This window comes from Pistacia vera, unplaced genomic scaffold (assembly GCF_008641045.1).
Source record: "Pistacia vera cultivar Batoury unplaced genomic scaffold, PisVer_v2 Contig645, whole genome shotgun sequence".
In the NCBI taxonomy this organism is placed as follows: Eukaryota; Viridiplantae; Streptophyta; class Magnoliopsida; order Sapindales; family Anacardiaceae; genus Pistacia; species Pistacia vera.
The window spans coordinates 359,431-381,399 of NW_022196496.1; the positions used below are offsets into that span (position 1 = coordinate 359,431).

General features: G+C 34.8%; 2 protein-coding genes across 2 annotated transcripts; both read left to right on the top strand.

Moving 5' to 3' along the window:
* The first annotated feature begins 1,744 nt into the window (after positions 1-1,744).
* Positions 1,745-2,416, top strand: LOC116111572. Its single transcript, XM_031397736.1, has one exon. The coding sequence runs from the start codon at positions 1,814-1,816 to the stop codon at positions 2,414-2,416; it is 603 nt and encodes a 200-aa protein (XP_031253596.1). The 5' UTR covers positions 1,745-1,813.
* Positions 2,417-10,193: 7,777 nt separating this feature from the next.
* On the top strand, positions 10,194-10,586 carry LOC116111573 (uncharacterized mitochondrial protein AtMg00820-like). The gene has a single exon (XM_031397737.1). The coding sequence runs from the start codon at positions 10,194-10,196 to the stop codon at positions 10,584-10,586; it is 393 nt and encodes a 130-aa protein (XP_031253597.1).
* The last annotated feature ends 11,383 nt before the right edge of the window (positions 10,587-21,969 follow it).

Sequence of the window (21,969 nt, forward strand, 5' to 3'; positions counted from 1 at the left end):
ATCAAGTTTCGCGCTTTCTGATCGAATTCCTTGTGTTCTCATATCAAGCTTCGTGCTTTCTGATCGAACTCCTTTCGTGCTCTCTGATTGAGCTCATAAGCCCGCTTATTTACTTGAGATTGTGTGCATTAGATCACATGCCTTAAACTCTCAGATCGAGCTCCTATCAAATCACGATCAACTTCTAGCTCTCAAATCGCGATCAGCTCCTAACTCTCAGCACTCGATCGTGCCAAGCATAGTTCGAGCTCTTCAGTTCGAGACTACAGCCTATAGTGCAGCAGCCATTCAGATCAAAGACCTGAGTTTTTGAAGCGCAATTACGCACTTCAAAAACCAGGGGCTTCTGTTATGCCTAAAAAGTCACGTTGATATCAGCTCAATAAATGTTTTTTTTGTACTAGCTGCCAAGCACATACCTCCTCAAAGATATTCATACCAACCTTATCTCATTTCAAGGGATGAACGGACGAAAGCCTTCCATGTGTCAAGGCAACTTGCAAAACACTCATTACATTGACCTCAAAAGTGTATAAATTGGCATTTCTCTTCCCGAAAAAGGGCGCTGGGCATATGAGAGCTACGCATAGATTTGAGCTTCATTATTTCTCTCTATAAACAAAGTATTTCTCCATCTTTGTATACCTTATGGGCAATATCATAAAAATAGCCAGAGAATATAAAATAACAGTGGACGTAAGATTTGCTTTTGAGCATCCGAATCACTATAAAAACCCCTTCTTCCCAATCTTTTATTTATATTTCTGCAGCATATATAACCTCAGCACCATATTCAAATCTTATGAATCCATCACGTATAATTTCTAAGGCTCTTTTAACACTTTGCATGTATAAGTCGTTGGCATCTAAAATTAAGCGTCTACAGATTATAATGTCTGTATATGTGGTTTAATATAGTTGTGTTCAATTTTAACCTAGACATGAACAACTTAGCATAAACTATAAGCTCAATTAATATCATTTGTCTTATCTGATTATAAATAAAATATTGGCCTAAAATTGACCTCTGAGGCTGAGCTGTGGTTGTTCCAGACTCAAGAGTCGTTGATCAGTATATTACAAAATTGAACCCTACCAGATCACCAAACAAACTAGCTATATCACATATAATAGACTAATATATCTTAGAAATTCCTTCTTTTTACTTTTCAAGTTGAAAAGATTAGGAAGCTTCCAATACTCTGCTTGCCCAAGTTGACTAGTAATAATATTAATACATCTAATTAGTCTAACTCTAAGAGATCATGTTGGACTGCTTTGATCCCCAATCCTCTTGAATTCAGACAGTACTGTGTTTGGTCTAAAAATCGGTAAGAGAATTCCTGTTGTCCTGATGGCTGCTAATTGAATTTGAACCTATGATCCATGCAACGAAGCTGGCTTATATTTTTTTATATATCTTAAAATATATTATTGTCTACACCTACTCCCAACTTGGACTCGCAATCTCTTATTTTCTTAATTCTTTCGTTCCTTCTCTAATTTTCCCACCTTTTAGATTGAATATGAGAACCTCCCTCGTTGTTTCCGAGCAGGAATAATCCTTTGTTTGAAATTAGAAAGTATGAATTCTTACCTTGGGTTTGAATGGTGTTAAATTCCAATACACCATAGTCAAAGGAAACCTATCTCACGGTGTAGTCGACAATTTACTCACCAAACAAGCTACCACTATAAATACCACATTAGATTCTCTTCGCTTCATATCACTTTATAACATAACCTTTTGCTTCCTTTGCTAACACCGACGACCTCGTATAAAGTTTCTCTCTCCCCAGCTATCACAGTAAAAATGACAACTATACTAAAATCTCTCAGCTTACTTTTGCTTCTTCAATTGCTAAACTCCATTTTCATTGAGACTGAAGCCCGTCCCTTCAATATCATGTTGCCACGGAACTCTCCCAGAGAAGTGGTTGATGGTTTTTTCGATGGGTTAGCTCTTGGAGCAATCAAGCAATCTGGGCCGAGTCCTGGTCAGGGACACAAGTACATTGACAGTCATACTTTAGGAGGCATTAAGGAGTCGGGTCCGAGCCCTGGTGTCGGTAACAAGTTCACTGAAACTCATAATCTAGGAGGCATTAAACAGTCGGGTCCAAGCCCTGGCCAAGGACACAAGTTCATTAATGATAATACTCTTGGAGGCATTAAGGACTCGGGTCCCAGCAGCCGTGGCGAGGGACACAAGTTCGTTGATAATCACACTCTTGGAGGCATTAAGGACTCGGGGCCCAGCAGCCCTGGCGAGGGACACAAGTTCGTTGATAGTCACACTCTTGGAGGCATTAAGGAGTCGGGTCCCAGCAGCCCTGGAAAGGGACACAAGTTTGTTGACAATCATATTCTAGGAGGCATTAAGCAGTCGGGTCCCAGCCCTGGCGCGGGACACTAAAGAGCCATCGGAGAAAGATGAAGCATTTGTTCGCAGAAACTTGATCTAATTATATTCATTTTTCTTCTCAGTTTTTTGGTTCATTAATTTATCATATTCATATTTTTTGTTTTGTTCAACATCCTATCAGTAGAAACAATACTGTTAAGGATGACCATACAATACAATCCTATATATAGACTTAAGATGTTAATATGTATACATATAGAATTAATGTTTACTTTTGTTTTCAATAAAATTCTTATATACCTAATGCCTGTTTGTCTCAACTCTCAAGTGACATAAGGCCCTGTCTGGTGAACATTTGTGTGGTCAATGCTTTTGCAAATCTCACGAGAAAGAATTAAATATGTAAGATCAGTGCTTGGTCAAATTAATTCTCATAAATACCCTCGTGTGAAATTAAATGGAAAACAGGACAACTACCAGGATACAAATATATCTATGTGATTCAAACTAATATTGTCTTATGTGATGCAATTAATATAATTAAATTCATATCTTGAACGAAAAAAAAAAAAAAAAACTCTTGCCATCCATAATATTCCTTATTGTACATATATAACATAGGCTTCGTTTAACTCACATTTGGGAATACTATTATTAGTATTCCCAATAAAGTTAAATAGTAAAATTGCAAAAACTCACAATGTTATTCAACTTTTTTTAAATCCCTTAAATTTGTTAATTTAATTAAATACTCCTAAATATATTTTTAAAAATTGTAAAAAAAAACCCCAGCAACCCATATTTATCAGATTCCGGCCACCACCGCCAGAAAATGGCCGAAATCTGGTATAATGGAGCACTACCGGCTGAATCTGGCCGGTAGTGCACCGATCTAGCCTTTTTTGGCCAGATCCACGATGGATCTGGCCGGAAAAGGCCAGATCTAAGGCCAAAGATCTATCATAGATCTGGCTGAAAAAGGTCATATCGACGCACAACCGGCAAGATCCAGTTGGTCATGCGTCGATATGATGACTCCAGCCACCCTTCGACGGTGGTGGCCAGCTGTCCATATTTAATGGGTAGGTTGGGGATGTTTTTGTTAACTTTTAATGTTTTATTATAGGGGGGTTTAGTAAAAAAACAAACATAGATGGTATTTTTATTAATTTTCAGATCCTACATCATAATACCCGCCCAATTCAACTTTTTTTAACTTTTTTCAAAAAAAATTTCTAAAAAGTGTAAAAAAGTGAACCAAACAGAGCCATAGAATTTTAATCTGTAAATTGTTATCATAATTGCTTTGGTGCTGTTAGATATAATTTGGATAAATTCTTACAATATCAGAAACATGTGTGCGTTTGGTTCCCTATTTCTACTCATATTCCCAATCCTATTCTCCAAATATTGTTTGGCACATTATTTGAGAAATATTATTGTATTTTTTTAATTACTTTTAGACCCCTTAAGTTTATTAATTTTATTAAATACCCCCAAAAAAAAGTTTAAAAATTAACAAAAACACCCCCATCGACCCATACTTGCCAAATTCCGGCAACCACTCTCGATGATAGCCGGAATCTGCCACAACGGTGAATTACCGATTAGAACTGACTGGTAATTCACCGATTTAACCTTTTCCGACCAAATCAGTGACGGCCAAAGAAAGGGTCGTCGTTGACCGACAACAACAACCACGGCCAAAGATGGACTTCTTTGGCCTTTTTCGGCCGTCGACGACCACATGTGGCCGTAGATTCAGATCTGGCAAGTATGGCATCAATATGGCTTTTTTCGGCCAGATCCGACCGGTATGTGTCCTTACGCAATTTTCTGACCAGATTCCGGTGGTGGTGGTCAGAATCTGGCACTGCAGATGGTGAGGGTGTTTTTGTCATTTTACAATATTTATATATATTTGGGTGTTTATTAAATTAACATACCTAGAGGATTTTTTTATAATTTTTTAAATTTTACCTCGTAATACTCCTCTATTCAACTACTCAATATTATTCTCAAAATCCTATCCAAAATAATAAAACAAATGCACACTATAATTGCTTTGCTTTGTGTTATACTATCATCGTTGATGATGATTCAATTAATAACTTCATTAATCTTGTACGTGTAAAACCTAAAACAAGAGGCAGCATAATTTAAGGTATTAACCAGCTTCAAATGTGTTACTCAAAGTCAAAAGGGGTGGCAGCAGCCACAGTGTCAGGTATTTGCATGGGCATGCGGCACCGACCTGGTATGTAGAAACTAGAAAGAAGAGACGTGCTCTACGCATATTCTTTCTTTCGTCGGTCCATGTCTTTACTTGTCTGCCGCTTAATATCTACAAATCAAAATTTGACTCAGGGCCGTGCCAAATTTCTCTAGTCAATCAAAGCCTACCTGTGGTCCATTTGATAGATATTAACCTTATTAATTTCGTTCTGAGTCTCAATCTTCTAGACTTATATATATCTACCTATATTAGTCAATCTTATTAATTTTCTCTAAGATTTAATTTAATTAAATTATATTAACCTCTTTAGTTTTTTATTTTTTTCTAATTCAAACAATATCCCAGTATTTTAAAAATCATAAAGAAACTTTACTAAAATTTGCTAAAAAATAGATATAATATTGACATTTTGATAAACTTTATCATAAACTCGCATGCACTATTAATTTTCAAATCACAGCGAATTTTGTGTTCATTCAAGAAAGAACAGAACGTGAACCAGGTTTTTCCATTTTTTTTTAAATAATTATGATATATAAAAATATTTGGAGTACTCCCAGTTAGTTTTACATTTACCAAATTTTATTATTATTATTATTTTTTTTTTTTTTTTTTTTATCTAATTCATTATACATACAATCAAACAACAAGCTCGATAAAAAAACCATACTGCAATATCTTCTGTTCGGTGGCTACTTGAAATCATGCCATATGAGGATTAGTGTCCATGCATCACCCAAAGTATTGTACCATAGATCATAACTCTCCAATTAATATTAGTAGAAAATAGTCAAAAAACTACGGACATTCCAAAGAAGAAGAGGCTGAAGATCCAAAAAAAAAAACTCACCATTGCTTTGCTATCCTCAGAAAAATGAAGTCAACGCCTAAGATTGCACTAATTTTTTTCCATTCTAATTTGATAATGGCTCAAGTACTGCTAATTTGCTTCTCAACTATCTAAATTTAGACTATTTAGTGAAGCATGGATCGTTAAAGGTACAGTATAACGTTAAAAAAATTGTTTATACTTATTACTCTTGTTATTGGATATCAAATTAATTTGTGTTTGAGTTAGGAGTTGTCAACTTGTTATATGAATATTGTGTTTCATTTGATTTGTAGATTTCTGCCTCGCATGGTCCTCTAAAGTTGGCCGACCCAGTCGTTTCACCGCCAGCACCCACCGATATCTTATTTATTAATTGTTGGAGTCGGTACCGAGACCTCCGTGTTGACCAAAGAGTAAGAAAGGGTAAAGTTGTAAATTAGCTGTAAAATCCTCTTTCACTAAAAACGGTGTAGTTTCAATTCTCTTCTCTTTCATATAAAAGAGAGTTAGTCTTCATTTTAAAGTTCAGTTCGAAACTCTGAACTGCGTTTATCAAAATAATGGTTACAACATTTTTTGCTCATTCTCTAGATCTCACATGGTATCAGAGCTGAAGACAAACGTCTACAGCAACGATTCTGGGTTTTCTTTGTTCAATTCACACTATGGAGAAAACAACGCTCCTTAATCCAGCTCAATCCTCAATTTTTTTGTCCAGTTTGCAAGTAATCACTTCGAAGCTGATGAGAGATAATTACAAGGATAATTATCGATTCTTGAGGTCTCAAGTGCTATCAACTGTAAGAGCTCATGAATTGGAAGAACATCTAACAGGTGCTATTCCATGTCGTGATCCTTTAATTGTTTCTGAAAATGTTAGTTCATCTCAGTCGAATGAAACCCTAGCTAAGGAAAAACATAATCCAACCTATGTAGCATGGAAAAAGACTGATAAATTCCTTGTTACTTGGCTCTTAGGATCAATTTCAGAATGTATGTTTAGTTACATCTCTAAGTGTCAATTCGCTATTGAAATCTGGTATGCGCTTGAAAATGAGTTTATTACTGACTCTAAAGCACGAGCTCTTCATTTGAAGAATCTCCTGCAAAATACTCAGAAAGGAAATATGAGTGTCAATGAGTTTGTTAAGAAAATGAAGAGTATTGCTGAGAACTTAACAGCTAGTGGACAGGTTATAACTGATGAAGATTTACTTCAGTATGTATTAGATGGCCTAGGTACAGAATTTGATGCTGCTGTTGTGAACCTAACATCTAGAATTGAGTCTAAGTTTGATTCAGTATCTCTTCAAGAAGCGCAATACTTGCTTCAGAAATATGAAATGCGACTGGAGAAGTTTAACAATGTAGATTTTGTTAATAGTTCAGTGCATGTTGCTTCTCTTATTAATACTGTGTCAAGAGGATTACAAGGCTCTACTGATGCTTCTAATAGTCTCCATCAAGTTTATCAAGTACCTTTTCTGTCAAACACTACACCTTCTACACAGACTTACTCTACACAGACTTACTAGCCTACTGCACCCAATTACTCACCTAGTAATGGATGTTTTTCACATCCAAGTAATTTTGGGCATCCAAGTTATTCTGGTGGAACCTTTGAACCTGCTGTCACAAATTACAAACTATCAGGATTTTAGTCCTATGGAAAAGGTCATGGCAGAGGTACTGGTAGGGGTAAACCAGTATGTCAAGTATGTAGCAAAGTAGGACACACAGCAGTGCAGTGCTATCGTAGGTTTAATTCTACTTACAATGGCACTCCACCTCAGTTTGGAACTTCTCACTCTCAGTTTGGCATGTTTCCTCAAACTGGACAGCCTGGTTCTAGATCTCAGTTTGCTACCACTGGTGGCAACTCTTTTGGCAGTAATCTGCCCTTTAGAAGTCATATTACCTTATTCTCCACCTCACAACAAGCTTATCCACAGTCACATCTTCCTATTCCTAGTCAGCAGACATACTTTCCAACCCCTAACCAGCCAAGTTTTCCAGTCCCTAGTCAACAAACCTATTTACCCAACCAAGCCTATCATACAACATCCTTTCCTACTCCACAATCAACATCCTTTCCCACTCCACAACCAGCCCAAACACAAACCAATTTCTCTCCTAATGTCCAAGCACAACAACCTAGTCAAGCTTACTTTATCTCTCACCAATACCCTCCTCAATCTTCAACCTCACATACACCTATGATCATTTCTTCTACTACACCAACTGATCCAGCTTGGTACATGGACTCAAGAGCAACTGACCATGTTACCTCTGATCCTCATCACTTAGCAGCAAGCAGGACCTATGATGGTATAGATCAACTACAAGTTGAGAGTGGTGAGTCTCTAGACATATCCCATGTTGGTTTTACTTTATTACCCAGCTCTTTACATTCTAAATGTTTATACTTGAGAAATGTCTTATGTGTACCTAGAATAACTAAGAATCTCCTTAGCATCTCAAAATTCATAAAAGATAACAATGTAGTGGTGGAATTTAATTCTGATTGCTATATTGTTAAGGACAAGGACACTCGAACAGTGCTTTTGCAGGGAGGACTTAAAGTTGGCTTGTATCAGTTGCACATCCCCTCTACCTTGCCATCTACTCATGAGATTTCATATAGTTCCTCTGGTTGTCCTGGACAAATAGTTCCTCCTCATTCAAATGAACCTTGTCAACCTTATTTTACTTCCCAAGGTCTTAGTTCCATAGCTATGAATAAGTCTTTAAATCCCAACATTACTCATAAGTGTAACTTGAGTGTCTCTGCTGCTACTAATAGTAAATCCAGCACTCTTGATCTTAGCTTACAGCCAAGTGGTTCAAACATTAGTGCAAATGTTGTTTCTAACAGTAATTCAACTTCAATAAATAAAAGTTCTCATTGCAATTTACCTAAAGATGTTCTCTCTAATTCTGATTCTAATTATGATTTATGTATATTGCCTATTTCTTCACATAGTAGCTCCAATTCTAATTCTGCCCAGTGTGCTTTGCCTATTACAAATGATTGTATTTTAACATCTCATAATCATACTACTTCTGTCTCTCATGTGTTGCCTACTGCATCATTGTCTACTGCATCATCTGCATTTCAAGTTACTGATTTTGTTCATAATATAATACCTGCTTTGTCTGACTGCACCAAAGTGACTACTGATTCATTTTCTAATGAAAACCATGCTGGTTCTGTCTCTCACGTGTTGCCTATTGCATCATCTGCATTTCAAGTTACTAACACAGCTACAAACATGAACCTTTGGCACAATAGACTAGGACATCCACATGTTGAAGCTCTTAATAAAATTCTGGCTCAGCTTCATATCAAACCTCTAGAGTCTGGTCCTATTTTATCCTATTGTGATGCTTGCAAGTTAGGAAAAACACATAGAACAAGCTTTCCTGTATCTCCATCCAGAGCTGATCACCCTTTAGAACTCATACACAGTGATGTTTGGGGACCAACACCAATGGCTTCTCTAGAAGGATTTAGGTATTACATACATTTCATTGATGATTATAGTTGTTTTACCTGGTTATTTCCATTACGAACCAAAGCTGAGGTTAGTTCCACATTCATTAGGTTTCATCATTTGGTAGAATGCCAATTCAATACCAAATTGAAATGTTTACATTCTGACCAAGGTGGTGAATACAAAGGATTAAGTTCTTATCTTACTAATGCTGGAATTGAATTTAAACATTCTTGTACTTATGTTCATCAACAAAATAGGCATAGTGAGAGAAAACACAGACATATTGCTGAAATCAGTCTTACTTTACTTACCCAAGCATCCATGCCATTGCATTTTTGGTGGCTTGCCTTTGAAACTGCTGTTTTTTTTAATAAATAGAATGCCTTCTTCTGTTTTGAAATTTATCTCTCCTTATCAAATTTTGTTTGGTAGAATTCCACTTTATTCTTCCTTAAAAGTCTTTGGTTGTGCTTGTTTTCCCTATTTAAGGGATTTCCATAAACAAAAACTAAATTTTCACTCTTCTAAATGTGTTTTTGTTGGCTATAGTCTTGTCCATAAAGGCTATAAATGTCTTACTGCTGAAAATAGAATTATCATTACACCTAGTGTCCAATTCAATGAAACACAATTTCCCTTTGTCACTGGCTTTCCCTCTCCTGCACCTACACATTAGTCCTCTCCTGATACTAATAACATCTCCATCATAGGAAGTTTTTCATTTTTTTCTATGCCTTGTATAACTGATACAAACAGCAAAGTCTCTTCAACAAAACTCTGGTCCTCTCCTTCCTTTTCTACAGCAGTTGGTAAGCAAGTTTCACCATCTACTACTCCTCTTTCTCCTCAGTTAAATCTGTACCAAATTTCTCTACTTCTAACTCAAAATTGCAGGATAACTCTTCCATGTCTTGCTCATCATCCAGGTCTTTTCCAATCAGTTCAACTCTGCCTCCTCACATTCACACTCACACTCACACTACCAAAAATCATTTGTCTGTTTCAAAGTGTCCAAAAAGCCCTCTTACTGTAGATCTACCCTGCTTTCCACCTGCTGATTTAGTATCTAAACTTTCCACAGTAACAACACAGTCTTCTTTGTCTAGAATATCTCCTGACTATCAGCTTGTAGTTGATCTCTCTTCATCTCAGCCTCCTAAGGCAATGCCTTCCAAGATTTCTTCCAATCTGCCCTTAGAAACTTAAATATCTACTTCTATTACTCCTACACTATCCTTTCACCCAGTAATTAATTTTCATCCTATGCTTACTCAAGCAAAATTTGCTCAACAAACTAGTACTGCTTTAGTAACCAAGCTCCTTACTACCCAACCTGAACCTTCCTCTGTGAATGAAGCTCTTGCTTGTAGAGAGTGGAGAGAGGCTATGCAAGAGGAGTTTAATGCTCTCTTAAAAAATGAGACATGGATTCTTGTTCCTCGAACCTCTAAAATGAATGTTATGGGTAATAAATGGGTTTTTCGTACAAAGTTTCATGCTGATGGTTCCTTGCAAAAATATAAAGTTAGATTGGTGGCAAAAGGATTCCAGCAAACTCCTGGTTTAGACTACTTTGAAACTTTTAGTCCAGTTATCAAACCCTCCACAATTAGGATCATTTTTACCCTTGCTATCTCAAATGGTTGGGACATATAGCAGGTTGATGTTAATAATGCTTTCCTTAATGGAATTTTGAGTGAAACAGTTTACATGAGTCAGCCCACTGGTTTTGAGCATCCTAAGTTTTCTTCTTATGTATGCAAACTCAATAAAGCTTTGTATTGTCTCAAACAAGCCCCAAGAGCTTGGTTATATTGAATAGGGGATTTCAAAATTCAGTATCAGACTCTAGCCTCTTTATTTTCAAGGATTCAGTTCAAGTTCTCTACATTCTCATCTATGTAGATGACATCCTCATCACCGGTTCAGAGCATTCCTCTATTCTAAAAATTGTGACAGATTTAAATAGTGAATTCTCATTAAAACACTTGGCTCTGTTGGTTATTTTCTTGGGATGGAAACTACTAGAAATACTGAGGGTATTCATCTTAAGCAAACCAAATACATTGGTGATCAACTAGTCAAAACCAAAATGCAAGATGCTCATCCTTGTCCAACTCCCATGGCTGCCGGGACAAAGCTTTTCTCTTCTGACAGTGAGTTATTTAAAGATCCCACTTTATATTTGACACTGACTAAACCCAACATAAGCTTCACAGTCAACAGACTTAGTCAATTCCTCCAATCACCCTCTGAACTTTAGTGGCAAGCCTGCAAAAGAGTGTTAAGATACATAAAAGGAACTCAATTCCATGGTTTACAATTCAAACCAGCAGCTTCTCTTTGTGTTGAGTGCTACACAGATGCTGATTGGGGAAGTAATCTTGATGATAGAAGGTCTACTAGCGGATATTGTATCTACTTGGGACCTAACCTAGTTCAATGGAGTTCTCGCAAGCAAAAGGTTGTTGTTTTGTCTTCAACAGAGGCTGAATACAGAGCTCTTGCGCAAACAGCAACTGAACTGGCTTGGTTAGATAGTTTATTCTCTGAATTAGGTGTTAAGGTGACTGCAACTTATGTAATTTGGTGTGATAATCTTAGTGTATGAGCTTTAGCAGCCAATCTTGTTTTTCATGCTCGAACCAAGCATAAAGAAATTGACACACATTACATAAGGGATCAGGTTCTAGCCAAGAAAGTGATAGTGCAATATGTCCCTTCCAAATTGCAGATTGCGGATGTTCTGACAAAGTCATTATCAGTTGCTCAATTTCAGGAGCTAAAACAAAAACTCAATGTTGTTGAAGTGAGTGTTTCTACTGACAAAAATGTTAAGTAATTAACTAGGCTGATATGCTACTGAAATAGCCTCTGTTTCAGTTTTTTTTTTTTTTTTTTAAGGGTGTAGCAGGAATAAAAATGTAGTTGTTCAGAATCCAGCATTTTAATTGACAATTAGTTAATGTGGAAATGAAAATGAGTTTTGTGGAATGTTGTGAAAAATACAGCCTCAAGCTTATGGAGTTGTGCAGATTGTGAAGTAGTTTGTGAAAAATGCAGTTTCGGCTTATGTTTGTGTGAATAATGTAGTTTGTGAAGTATTGAGAAAACTGGATATGCAGGTGTTTGTGTGAATACTGTAGTTTGAGAAGTATTGAGAAAACTGGCAGTTTGTGTGAACTGGATATGCAGGTGTTTATGTGAATACTGCAGTTTGTGAAGTATTGAGAAAACTGGATATGCAGGTGTTTGTGTGAATACTACAGTTTGTGAAGTATTGAGAAAACTGGCAGTTTGTGTGAACTGGATATGTAGGTGGTTGTGTGAATACTGCAGTTTGTGAAGTATTGAGAAAACTGGATATACAGGTGTTTGTGTGAATACTGTAGTTTGTGAACTATTGAGAAAACTGACAGTTTGTGTGAATACTGTAGTTTGTGAAGTATTGAGGAAATAGGATATGCAGTTTATGGTTGTTTAGTCTATTGAAACAGATTATGCAGCAGTTTTAGTTTGGTGAATATTGTAGTTTGTGAAGTGTTGAGAAAACTTGAGCTAATGCAGTTTATGACAGCTTGTATTTGTAAACAACTCATGACAATTATGCAGTTGGAGGTGTATGTAGTTTCAGTTTGGAGAATATTGCAATTTAATATTGCAGTTTAGTAAATATTGTAGTTTGCAAAGGGTTGAGAAAACAGGATATGCAGTTTGTTTAGTCTGTTGAAACAGATTCTACGGCAGTTTCAGTTTGGTGAATATTGTAGTTTGTAAAGTGTTGAGAAAACTTGAGCTAATTAAGTGTTGAAGCTGTAAAGTCTGAAATGCAGTTATGAAAATGTATTTAGTTCTAAAGCTGTAAAGTCTGAAATGCAGTTATGAAAAATGCAGTTTCAGTTTGGTGAATATTGTAGTCTGTAAAGTGTTGAGAAAACTTGAGCTAATGAAGTGTTGAGAAAACTTGAGCTAATGAAGTGTTGAAGCTGTAAAGTCAATATGCTATCGTTTTAAGTTGACCTTTGTGTGAAAAATGGAGTGTTGAGCAGTATTGTGGTTGTTTTAGACTATTGAAAACAGAATCTGCAGTTCCAGCTTGAGCCAATGCAGTTTATGATAGTTTGTAAATAGCTTATAGAAATTATGTAGTTGAAGGCGTATGCAGTTTTAGTTTAGAGCAGTAGAGTGTGCAGTTTCAGATTAGAAGGCTTCTGCAGTTGATGTGGTTCTAAGTTTACAAAGTAACTGGTGTGATTCTAAGTTTACAGATTTATAGAGATCTGTTAGAACTAATTGTGCAGAGAATGGAGATTAGACTGCAGCAATTGAGCAACTTCAACACTAATAGTTCAGCAATTTCAGCAATTTCCTTTGAAACTGAAACTGTATCAAGCTTTCAATTTCAGCATTGAAGCTATAACAAGCCGTGAAAGAAGTGCCCCTGCTCTTGAAGAGAAATGATGACTAGAAAGGCAAGGAAAAACGGATACCCCAGTCTCAATTGAGGGGAGATGTTGACCAAAGAGTAAGAAAGGGCAAAGTTGTAAATTAGCTATAAAATCCTCTTTCACTAAAAACGGTGTAGTTTCAATTCTCTTCTCTTTCATATAAAAGAGAGTTATTCTTCATTGTAAAGTTCAATTCGAAACTCTGAACTGCTTTTATCAAAATAATGGTTACAACATTTTTTGCTCATTCTCTAGATCTCACACTCCGATACTTGGGTGCCTACCTTCATGTTTCACCAATTGGTAAAATTTAATGGCTTTGATGGATTGGTTGTATTTTTTGAGTTTAATCTCCATATTGTTAACTTATATCCTTATTTAATTTTTTATTTTCAACTTTTCATTTATTCATTACCACATCAATTCATATACAAATATTAAATTCAACAAAGCTACGGACACCGAATATTTTGCACCAAAAATGTGTATCGGCCTACGTGTACCCAAGCGCCTGATTTTTCTATCAATTTTTTTTCTAGTGAACGGCCGTTTACTCACACGGACTCCCGTCCATATTATATGGACGGGGGTCCATATACGACGGACAGACGTCCCCATTTAAAGGACACCCGTCCATAATTAAAATAGAATAAATTTTTTTTATAAAAATAAGGGACGGCTATTCGTCCGTTATGGACGGCCGTCCCTTCATTTTGGACGCATGCCCGCAAATAAGGGATGTCCGTCCTTAACCAAAATATGAAAATAAAAAAAATAATAAAAAAAAAACCTTTGGGGACGGCCGTCCCTTACGTTTGGACGGGCATCCATTAGGAATGGACAGCCGTCCATTACGTCACGCCCGTCCATACTTTTAAAATAAAAAAAAAAAATTTAAACGAAAATAGTCTTCTTCTTCACTCTTCTTCTTCGTCTTCATTCCCCATCTCCTCTCTTCTTCTTTGTCTTTGTTTTATAAGACAGGCGTGTTGTATATAAGCTTTCAATCGGCATGGTCTATTTAAGAAACTGTTGCCGAAGAATTTGAATCAGGAGGTGAAACTTGCAGGTATTTGCTTTGAGAGATGCTGGGGACTTGGCTGAGAATGCTACAGCATATGTGAGCATGGAACTGTGTAATCACTATGGAAGAACTCCACATGTACTGAAGCTATGATTAAAGCTAAAGTGAAAAGAATGGTGGTTGGAATTGTGGATCCAGACCCAATTGTAGATTCAAAAGGGTTAGAGAGGCTGAGAGAAGCTGGAATTGACGTGACTGTGGGCGTAGAAGAAGAATCATGCAAGTAGCTTAATGAGACGTTTATTCATCAAATGTTAACAGGGAAACCTTTTGTTACAATAAGGTAAACATTTTTTTTTATCATGAATCTGGCATATGTATTGACACATGTAGCAATTGTTCAATGAATTCTAAGTTTGTGGGTTCAAATTTACTTGCTCGCTTTAACATTTTAACACTGCTCTTGAGTGATAACATTAAAACTAGTCAAATTAAACTGATTTCCAAGTATTCTCTCTCAGCAAATGGCCACCTTTTGGACCAACTTGGAGACGAAGAAGAAGAGAGGAGATGGGGAATGAAGACAAAGAAGAAGAGCGAAGAAGAAGACTATTTTTGTTTAGAATTTTTTTTTTTTTTTTGTAAAGTATGGACGGGCGTCCATTCCTAATGCCTGTCCAAAACTTATGGACGGCCGTCCCCAAAGTTTTTTTTTTTTATTTTCATATTTTGGTTAAGGACGAGCGTCCCTTATTTGCTAACGCCCGTCCGAAATGAAGGGACGGCCGTCCATAACGGATGAACGGTCGTCCCTAATTTTTATAAAAAAAAAAATTATTCCATTTTAATTATGGATGGACTTCCTTTAAATGGGGGCACCCGCCCGTCGTATATGGACCCTCGTTCATATAATATGAACGGGAGTCCATGTGAGTTAGAAAAAAATTGATAGAAAAATCAGATGCTTAGGTACACGTAGGCCAGTACACATTTTCGATGCAAAATATTCGGTGTCCGTAGTTTTGTTTCATTAAATTTGTATACATAATTTACAAGTGTAATATGTTATTCTTCTTATTATTATTTTGTTATATAGAAGATCTCTGTAACCTTTTAAGAAGAGAAAAAAATTGTTTGGCCAGTGAAATACAAAAAACAAAAGAACAGAAAAAATAAAAAAAGTGGAAGCAACAACGTGTGTTGAATCTATAGAACTTGTTTCTTCTCTGCACAATTTTTATGTCCTAGGAAGTTCTCTTATTCTAAGGGCTCAATTCTAATTAATTTCTTTTTTTCTTGGCATATATGAACCAGCTACTGCAGTCTGTACATATCCTCACCACGTAAATTTTAATGTATGGTCAAATTAAATCACTAAAATTAATCTTTTGACCCCTAATTTTTTTCCAATTGACTTGGCAGCTACCTTTTATACGCCTTGCCTCCTTTCTCCTGACCACTTAAATAATGTAGTCCATTTTCCTGTATAGCTCCGGGAGAAGCTTCTCTCTTTGTCGAGAACTATGGATATGACCATATAAAAGTGAATGTTAACAATTTCACGAGCTAAGAGCAGTACATTCTCAGAGATAAAAGTATCGATCGGAACGTGAAACCATAAAGATGTGTGTTTCCCAGAGCTTCTGGTTTTTATTCTTGTGAATCACACTTACATTTCCCTTTCGTTGTGATGGTAAAATACGTAGTGTGATAGCTTATTTCAAGTTAATGGGAGCAAAAATTCATCAGTATCTGATGCATGCATCAAAGCCTTTGGTCAAGGACATCTCAAGTGTAAGGATTGTCCAAAGAGAAACGACGCTGTAGAAGAAGATGAGACAAAGGTAGGGGGTTTTTATAAGGCTATCATCTTTGGTGCCACTACGGGAAAAAAAAAAAAAGCTTTAGGAGAATATCATTTTATACATATATTTATTTCCTTTTTTCATTTACTTAATTAATTATCATGAAAAGAAAATAATTAAGGATGCATTTGTATTCTTTTTCAATCACTCTTTTCACTAATAAAGCTTAAATTAAAACTAAAATAACTTAAAATATAATCAAACCAAACTCTTATAATTGTTTCTCATTATATAACAAACACTTTACTTCTTTTTAAAAAGAAAACTTCCAAAAGGAAATGTGAGCAGACTTTTCCCATAAATGTTTTTGATACAGGGTCGAAAGGTTCTGTTAGTGTATGCCTTAGAAACCAATCGTGTTGTCGGTTTCAGGATATTATATCTTGTAAATGTATTATGAATAAAAGAAAGTGTTCTTATTTCACATGTTGATTTTCTGCTTCATTTATATTATATTATATTTAATATTTCATGTGAAATGTCTAGATGACACGAATCTTCAGAAGATCAAATCATCAAAGAATTCCCTATGCAAGTAATGTTAATTGGGTAATAACATTGCATAGTAGGCATGCTGAATGTCTCCATTGAATATCATGTGATGGTATTAGTGTAGGTGATCATAAGATGTATGTCACTAAGGCATTAGCATAGATAAACGGTTAGTGAACTGTTTATCGAATACGACCGATTACGATGAATCATATAGATGTGATCAATGATACATCGTAGGATCGTGCTAGTGTACCACTGATCCTTAGGCCTGAGACATCACGGTTGGATTCAACATAGGATGCATATGGTTCATATGGTGTATAAGCACGAGACTAGTCATGTCTTATGTAATAAGCCGGTTTAGTCATATATTATTCATGTGCGAGGACAAGTGATGGTCAAGATGGGATCCGTTAACTTAAAATAGTCCAATATCAAGTTCCCAGATGAATGTCAATAAACATTGGAAAAGGGAAATCTCTAGCCAGAGTATAATGAATGTTAGATGAAAAGTAGTTTCATGTTGACGAGTTTCATTGTATCGATTGACAATTCGATTAAAGATTAAGTTAAATGTTTTGACATACCATGAACCATTCTTTATCAGAATTAGATAACGAAGGGATTTGACTACACGGTACGTACGATCAGAATAGGTTCATTGGAGTTTACACTTCATTGTGTTTTAGGGGTTATGGAACATTGCTAAACGTCTACCATAATTAGTGGGAGTTTCGATTATAAAGAATTATAATGAAACATATCAAAATTAGATATTGAGCCCACAGCTAGATTACAGTGAACCAAAATGGTCACACATAAAACCAAGCTCAATGAGAGAGAGTAATACATATCATTAATCAGATTAATGATGTTCGGACGTAAACGGTTGCATCCAAATTAATGTATTGGTGAGAAATGATTATCCATGGATAGCTAGCACTAACCAAGGGTAATAAGGATTTATTAAATATTATTATTGGATTGGATTTAATGATGAGGGTAAAAGTGCATTGGTTTTATTCTAAAGGGTTAGAATATTTAATGGAATTAAAATTTGGTCTAATTATAAATTAACCATAAAACCAAGGACTTGACATAAATGTTTATTCTCAAGTTAATTTTAAATTGTTTAAAACCTTCCCAAAACAATTTAAAATTATATTTTGTGCCCATAGTATATAAATTAAGTTTTATACCATTTTAATTGAATTGAATCAATTAAAGCAAAATCACTCTTCATTTTCTCTCTCATTCTTTCGGCTCTCTCTTCCTTGACTTGTGTAGATCACATTTTGAGGTTCTTCAAGTTCACTTGAAGAACTAAGATTCCAAAAAAGAAGATTCAAGTGTTGAATAGCAAATGAGTAGGTAATATTCCATCCTTACCTTGAAATTTTTTGAGCTTATGTGTTATATTTGTGTTTTACCTTGCATCCATCATTTGTTCATCCATTTTACACTATTTTTATGTCCAAAATGCATAAATCCCAATAGGTTCTAGTAGGCACAAGTTCAAAATCTGTGTGCAACTGCGTATAAATTGCATGAGTTCCATAAAATTTACGTGCAGTTCTAGTACCTGGAGAAGTAGGTAATTCAACCAAAACTCGTTTTGAAACGTCATCGCTCTCGAATTACAAGAAGAAATTCCATGAAACGAAAGACCATGAACGCAGAGTTAGGCAGCAGAAGTCGGAAATATTATGCATCTTAAGGAATTTTAGGTTGGACCAAGAGGCTTGTCCATANTGTTCTTCGGTTCCCGCCTAGCCAATTCCATTACATATTGGATCTTAGGCACACAGGCCTGATTAAAATAAATAAATAAATAAAATTTAATTATTACATGCCATTTAATAAAAGAATATTACAAACACTTTTGAATATTTTTGAAAATTAAATGGTGCCCATGACCAACCCTCTAATCTAATATTCATTCATCACATAAATAAATATTAAACATTCATACCAAATATAATAAACAATTATTTAAAGGCATGAATATAAAAAATTATTTAAAATATATATTTATATATAAATATATCTCATATATTAATAGATATTATATATATATTCATGTGGTAATTTAATTATAACTTTGGGCATGCAACAATTACACATTTCGTAGGAATCATTACACAAAAACTTTTGTCATATTCCACCCAAAGATATATTATTTAACTATTATCATCATTTCAATACTTTTTCACAAAAGTCATGCATGGCATAGATAAATGGGATATATTACTCCAAGAGAAATCATTCTATGACACAAGTTACTTTTAACTAAAGTAATACTTTTTATGACACATTTGTCTTCTCAAAAACAATCATGTCATCTTGCATCATCAATTTTTGAAACCATTCAAACAACTAAATTATTACATTTCATGCAATGATACATTATAAGATAATTTAATCAAATTAAATATCCTACAATAAAACTACCACCATCATATATAATATCAATAGTCATCATATGAATTAATAATCCATAACTTTATGCTAACATCAAATTCCACCACTAAACTTTTGCAACATTTGCATACACTTCATGCAAAAATATAAACTTTAATCAAATTAAAGGATAACACATTTAGCATGTCAAAGCATAAATCATTTAATCAAAGTCATGGAAATGAACATGCATAAACATTTTTATCTCATGCAATAACCATCATCCAAGCATACATTTAGACCCTTTATGGAACAACTTCCAAAACACATTACAAACTCATTTGAATAGAACAAGAATCAAATGAACAAAAACATGCATGGCCGAATCTAGCAAGAAATATTCTATGCACTANTCTTAAGGAATTTTAGGTTGGACCAAGAGGCTTGTCCATATTGTTTCTTTTCACTTTATCTTCCTTTCGTGTTTGAACATTAAACCTTAAAACAAAAAATATTCTACGTTCAATAACACTATAGTTAAGATACCCGACTCGTCATTTTTTTATCAATTCTCTGTTACTTGATAGCATTATTAATTAGTTCAAGCACCATTGTATCCAACTTCTCCCATGGCTAGAGAACTAAAAGCTGTCAACTTCTTGCTTATTATTTCTCTTCTTCTATCCCTTGGTTCTGTTAATATTGAGGCTCCATCTTTGAGTCTGTTGAAGTTGGATGGTTCAAATATTAGAAGAGAAGTTTCTTTGAGGGAGTGTCTCTTGGAGCAATCGAGGAATCGGGTCCGAGTCCTGGTCAGGAAACAAGTTCACGGACTCAAGAGGTACTCATGCATGTACTAATTAATTGGTATTCTGCTTCAGCTTCAAGCCCTCGAGACGGATACCAGCTTGTTGCTGTGGGAATGCATTGTGGAATGGAATACACACCAGTAATTATATACAAATGATAATAAAAAAATTTAATGTGCTAATGGCAATGGTTATGGAACTTTTACAGTTATATATTTAGAGAATTAATATTTTCGAGTTATAACTAATTATACATTTTTATTTAATTTTTCTTTGTTCTTTGAAGAATAAAATAATATGTTATTTAGTAAAATAAATTTCGTTATTTATATAAAGAGATATGTTTGACCTGATTGTCCAACAGTCTATAAATATTATGTATTTTTTCCCCTTAATGATTTTAATGTATATCAATCAAGGATATAATATTCAACATATATATACATGGCACCACAAACAGTGACGAACTCAGGATTTATGCCCAGGGGAGGCCGCTGTAGCTTTGTCATTGTTTGCCAAACAATTAGTGAAATTTTTTAAAAAGAGACAAGAAAATTTGTTGAAAATAACATCCAATTCACAATGAAACACAAGAAAATTTTTACATAGAAAAACCTTTTCAATGTGAAGAGAGTAAAAAACCACGGGAATCTAATGATCACTTAAATCCATGATATAATCAAAAGAGTTAACAACAATCACAATCCAAAAAAAAAAAAAAATATTCCACACAAATTTAGAGCTCAATTACAACTCTAACACAAGCAAAATACATAAAGGTTTATAAAGAGATCGATTAAAATCACCAGAGAAGCGGTCCAACTTCAAGTTGTATAACTCCAAATCCAACCGTTAAAATCAAAACTCAACCCTGTAGATTAAAGATCCATACATCCTATGCGCACTGACCAAAAAATAAAGTTAGATTGGTATACCTGAAGATCTGAATATATGAATATTGATTATTTAAAGATGAAAGCATGTTAAAATGGTATACGTAAAGATCTTCAATTTAACACGATTTTCTACTTTGATATATTCTGAAAGTGTTCAATGATATCTTCATTTTCAATTGTAGCGAAAACTTCATTTGCAATGTAAACCACCAAGCAATTGTTCATCCACTCATCTCTCATTTGATTATGCAAACTATTTTTTACAAGATTCATTGTAGAGAACACATTTTCAACTGTTGTAATAGCCATGAGCAAAACCAATGCTAATTTAATAAACGAGAAAACTTTGTCATAAGCAACATCCATCTTAAACTCAACCATTTTTTTAGCAAGGCCGGCAATCCCTTTGACATGAGTGAAATTGGCATTGGTGCTAACATCCTCATAATAGTTTTCAAGTTGATCATCGAGCAACCAAATATCATGTTGAGGAAAATCGGCAAGATAGAACTTTGCAAATTCAAGTAATCTATCTTTGTTAAATGCAACAAAAGAGTTACTTGGATCAAGAGATGTCATACACTGAAGCAACCTCATATTTACTTCATCAAAACGATTATTGAGTTCTTCTTGAATGTTATCTAAAACTGTATACATCAATTTTGAAAGACCAGCATGCATGCATGAAGAGTGGNTTCTAAACTTTCTCTTTCACTTTCTTTTGATGTAAACTTCCCAAAAGCTCTCCAAAAAGAAAGCTTTCATTGTAAGTTAAATTTCTTTCAATAATCATTCAATGTTTAATCTTTCAAGTTCTTTGATTATTCTCTTTTAATCTTTCAAGTTCTAGTTCTTTTAATAATCATTCATCATGTTATATATATATATATATATTATCATTACATAACCTATAATTTTATAAAGTCTAAAAATAGTGACTAAACGGTGAGTTTTGTATTTGTCTATAAAAGAACATATTGTTCTGTTTTTATACATTTATTCATTCAATACAGAAAAATTTAGTTTTAGTTATCTTCAGCTCGAGCTATATTTTCTTCGAATGCTGAATTAAATGGGTGTCTACTTATTTTTTAGAGCATGA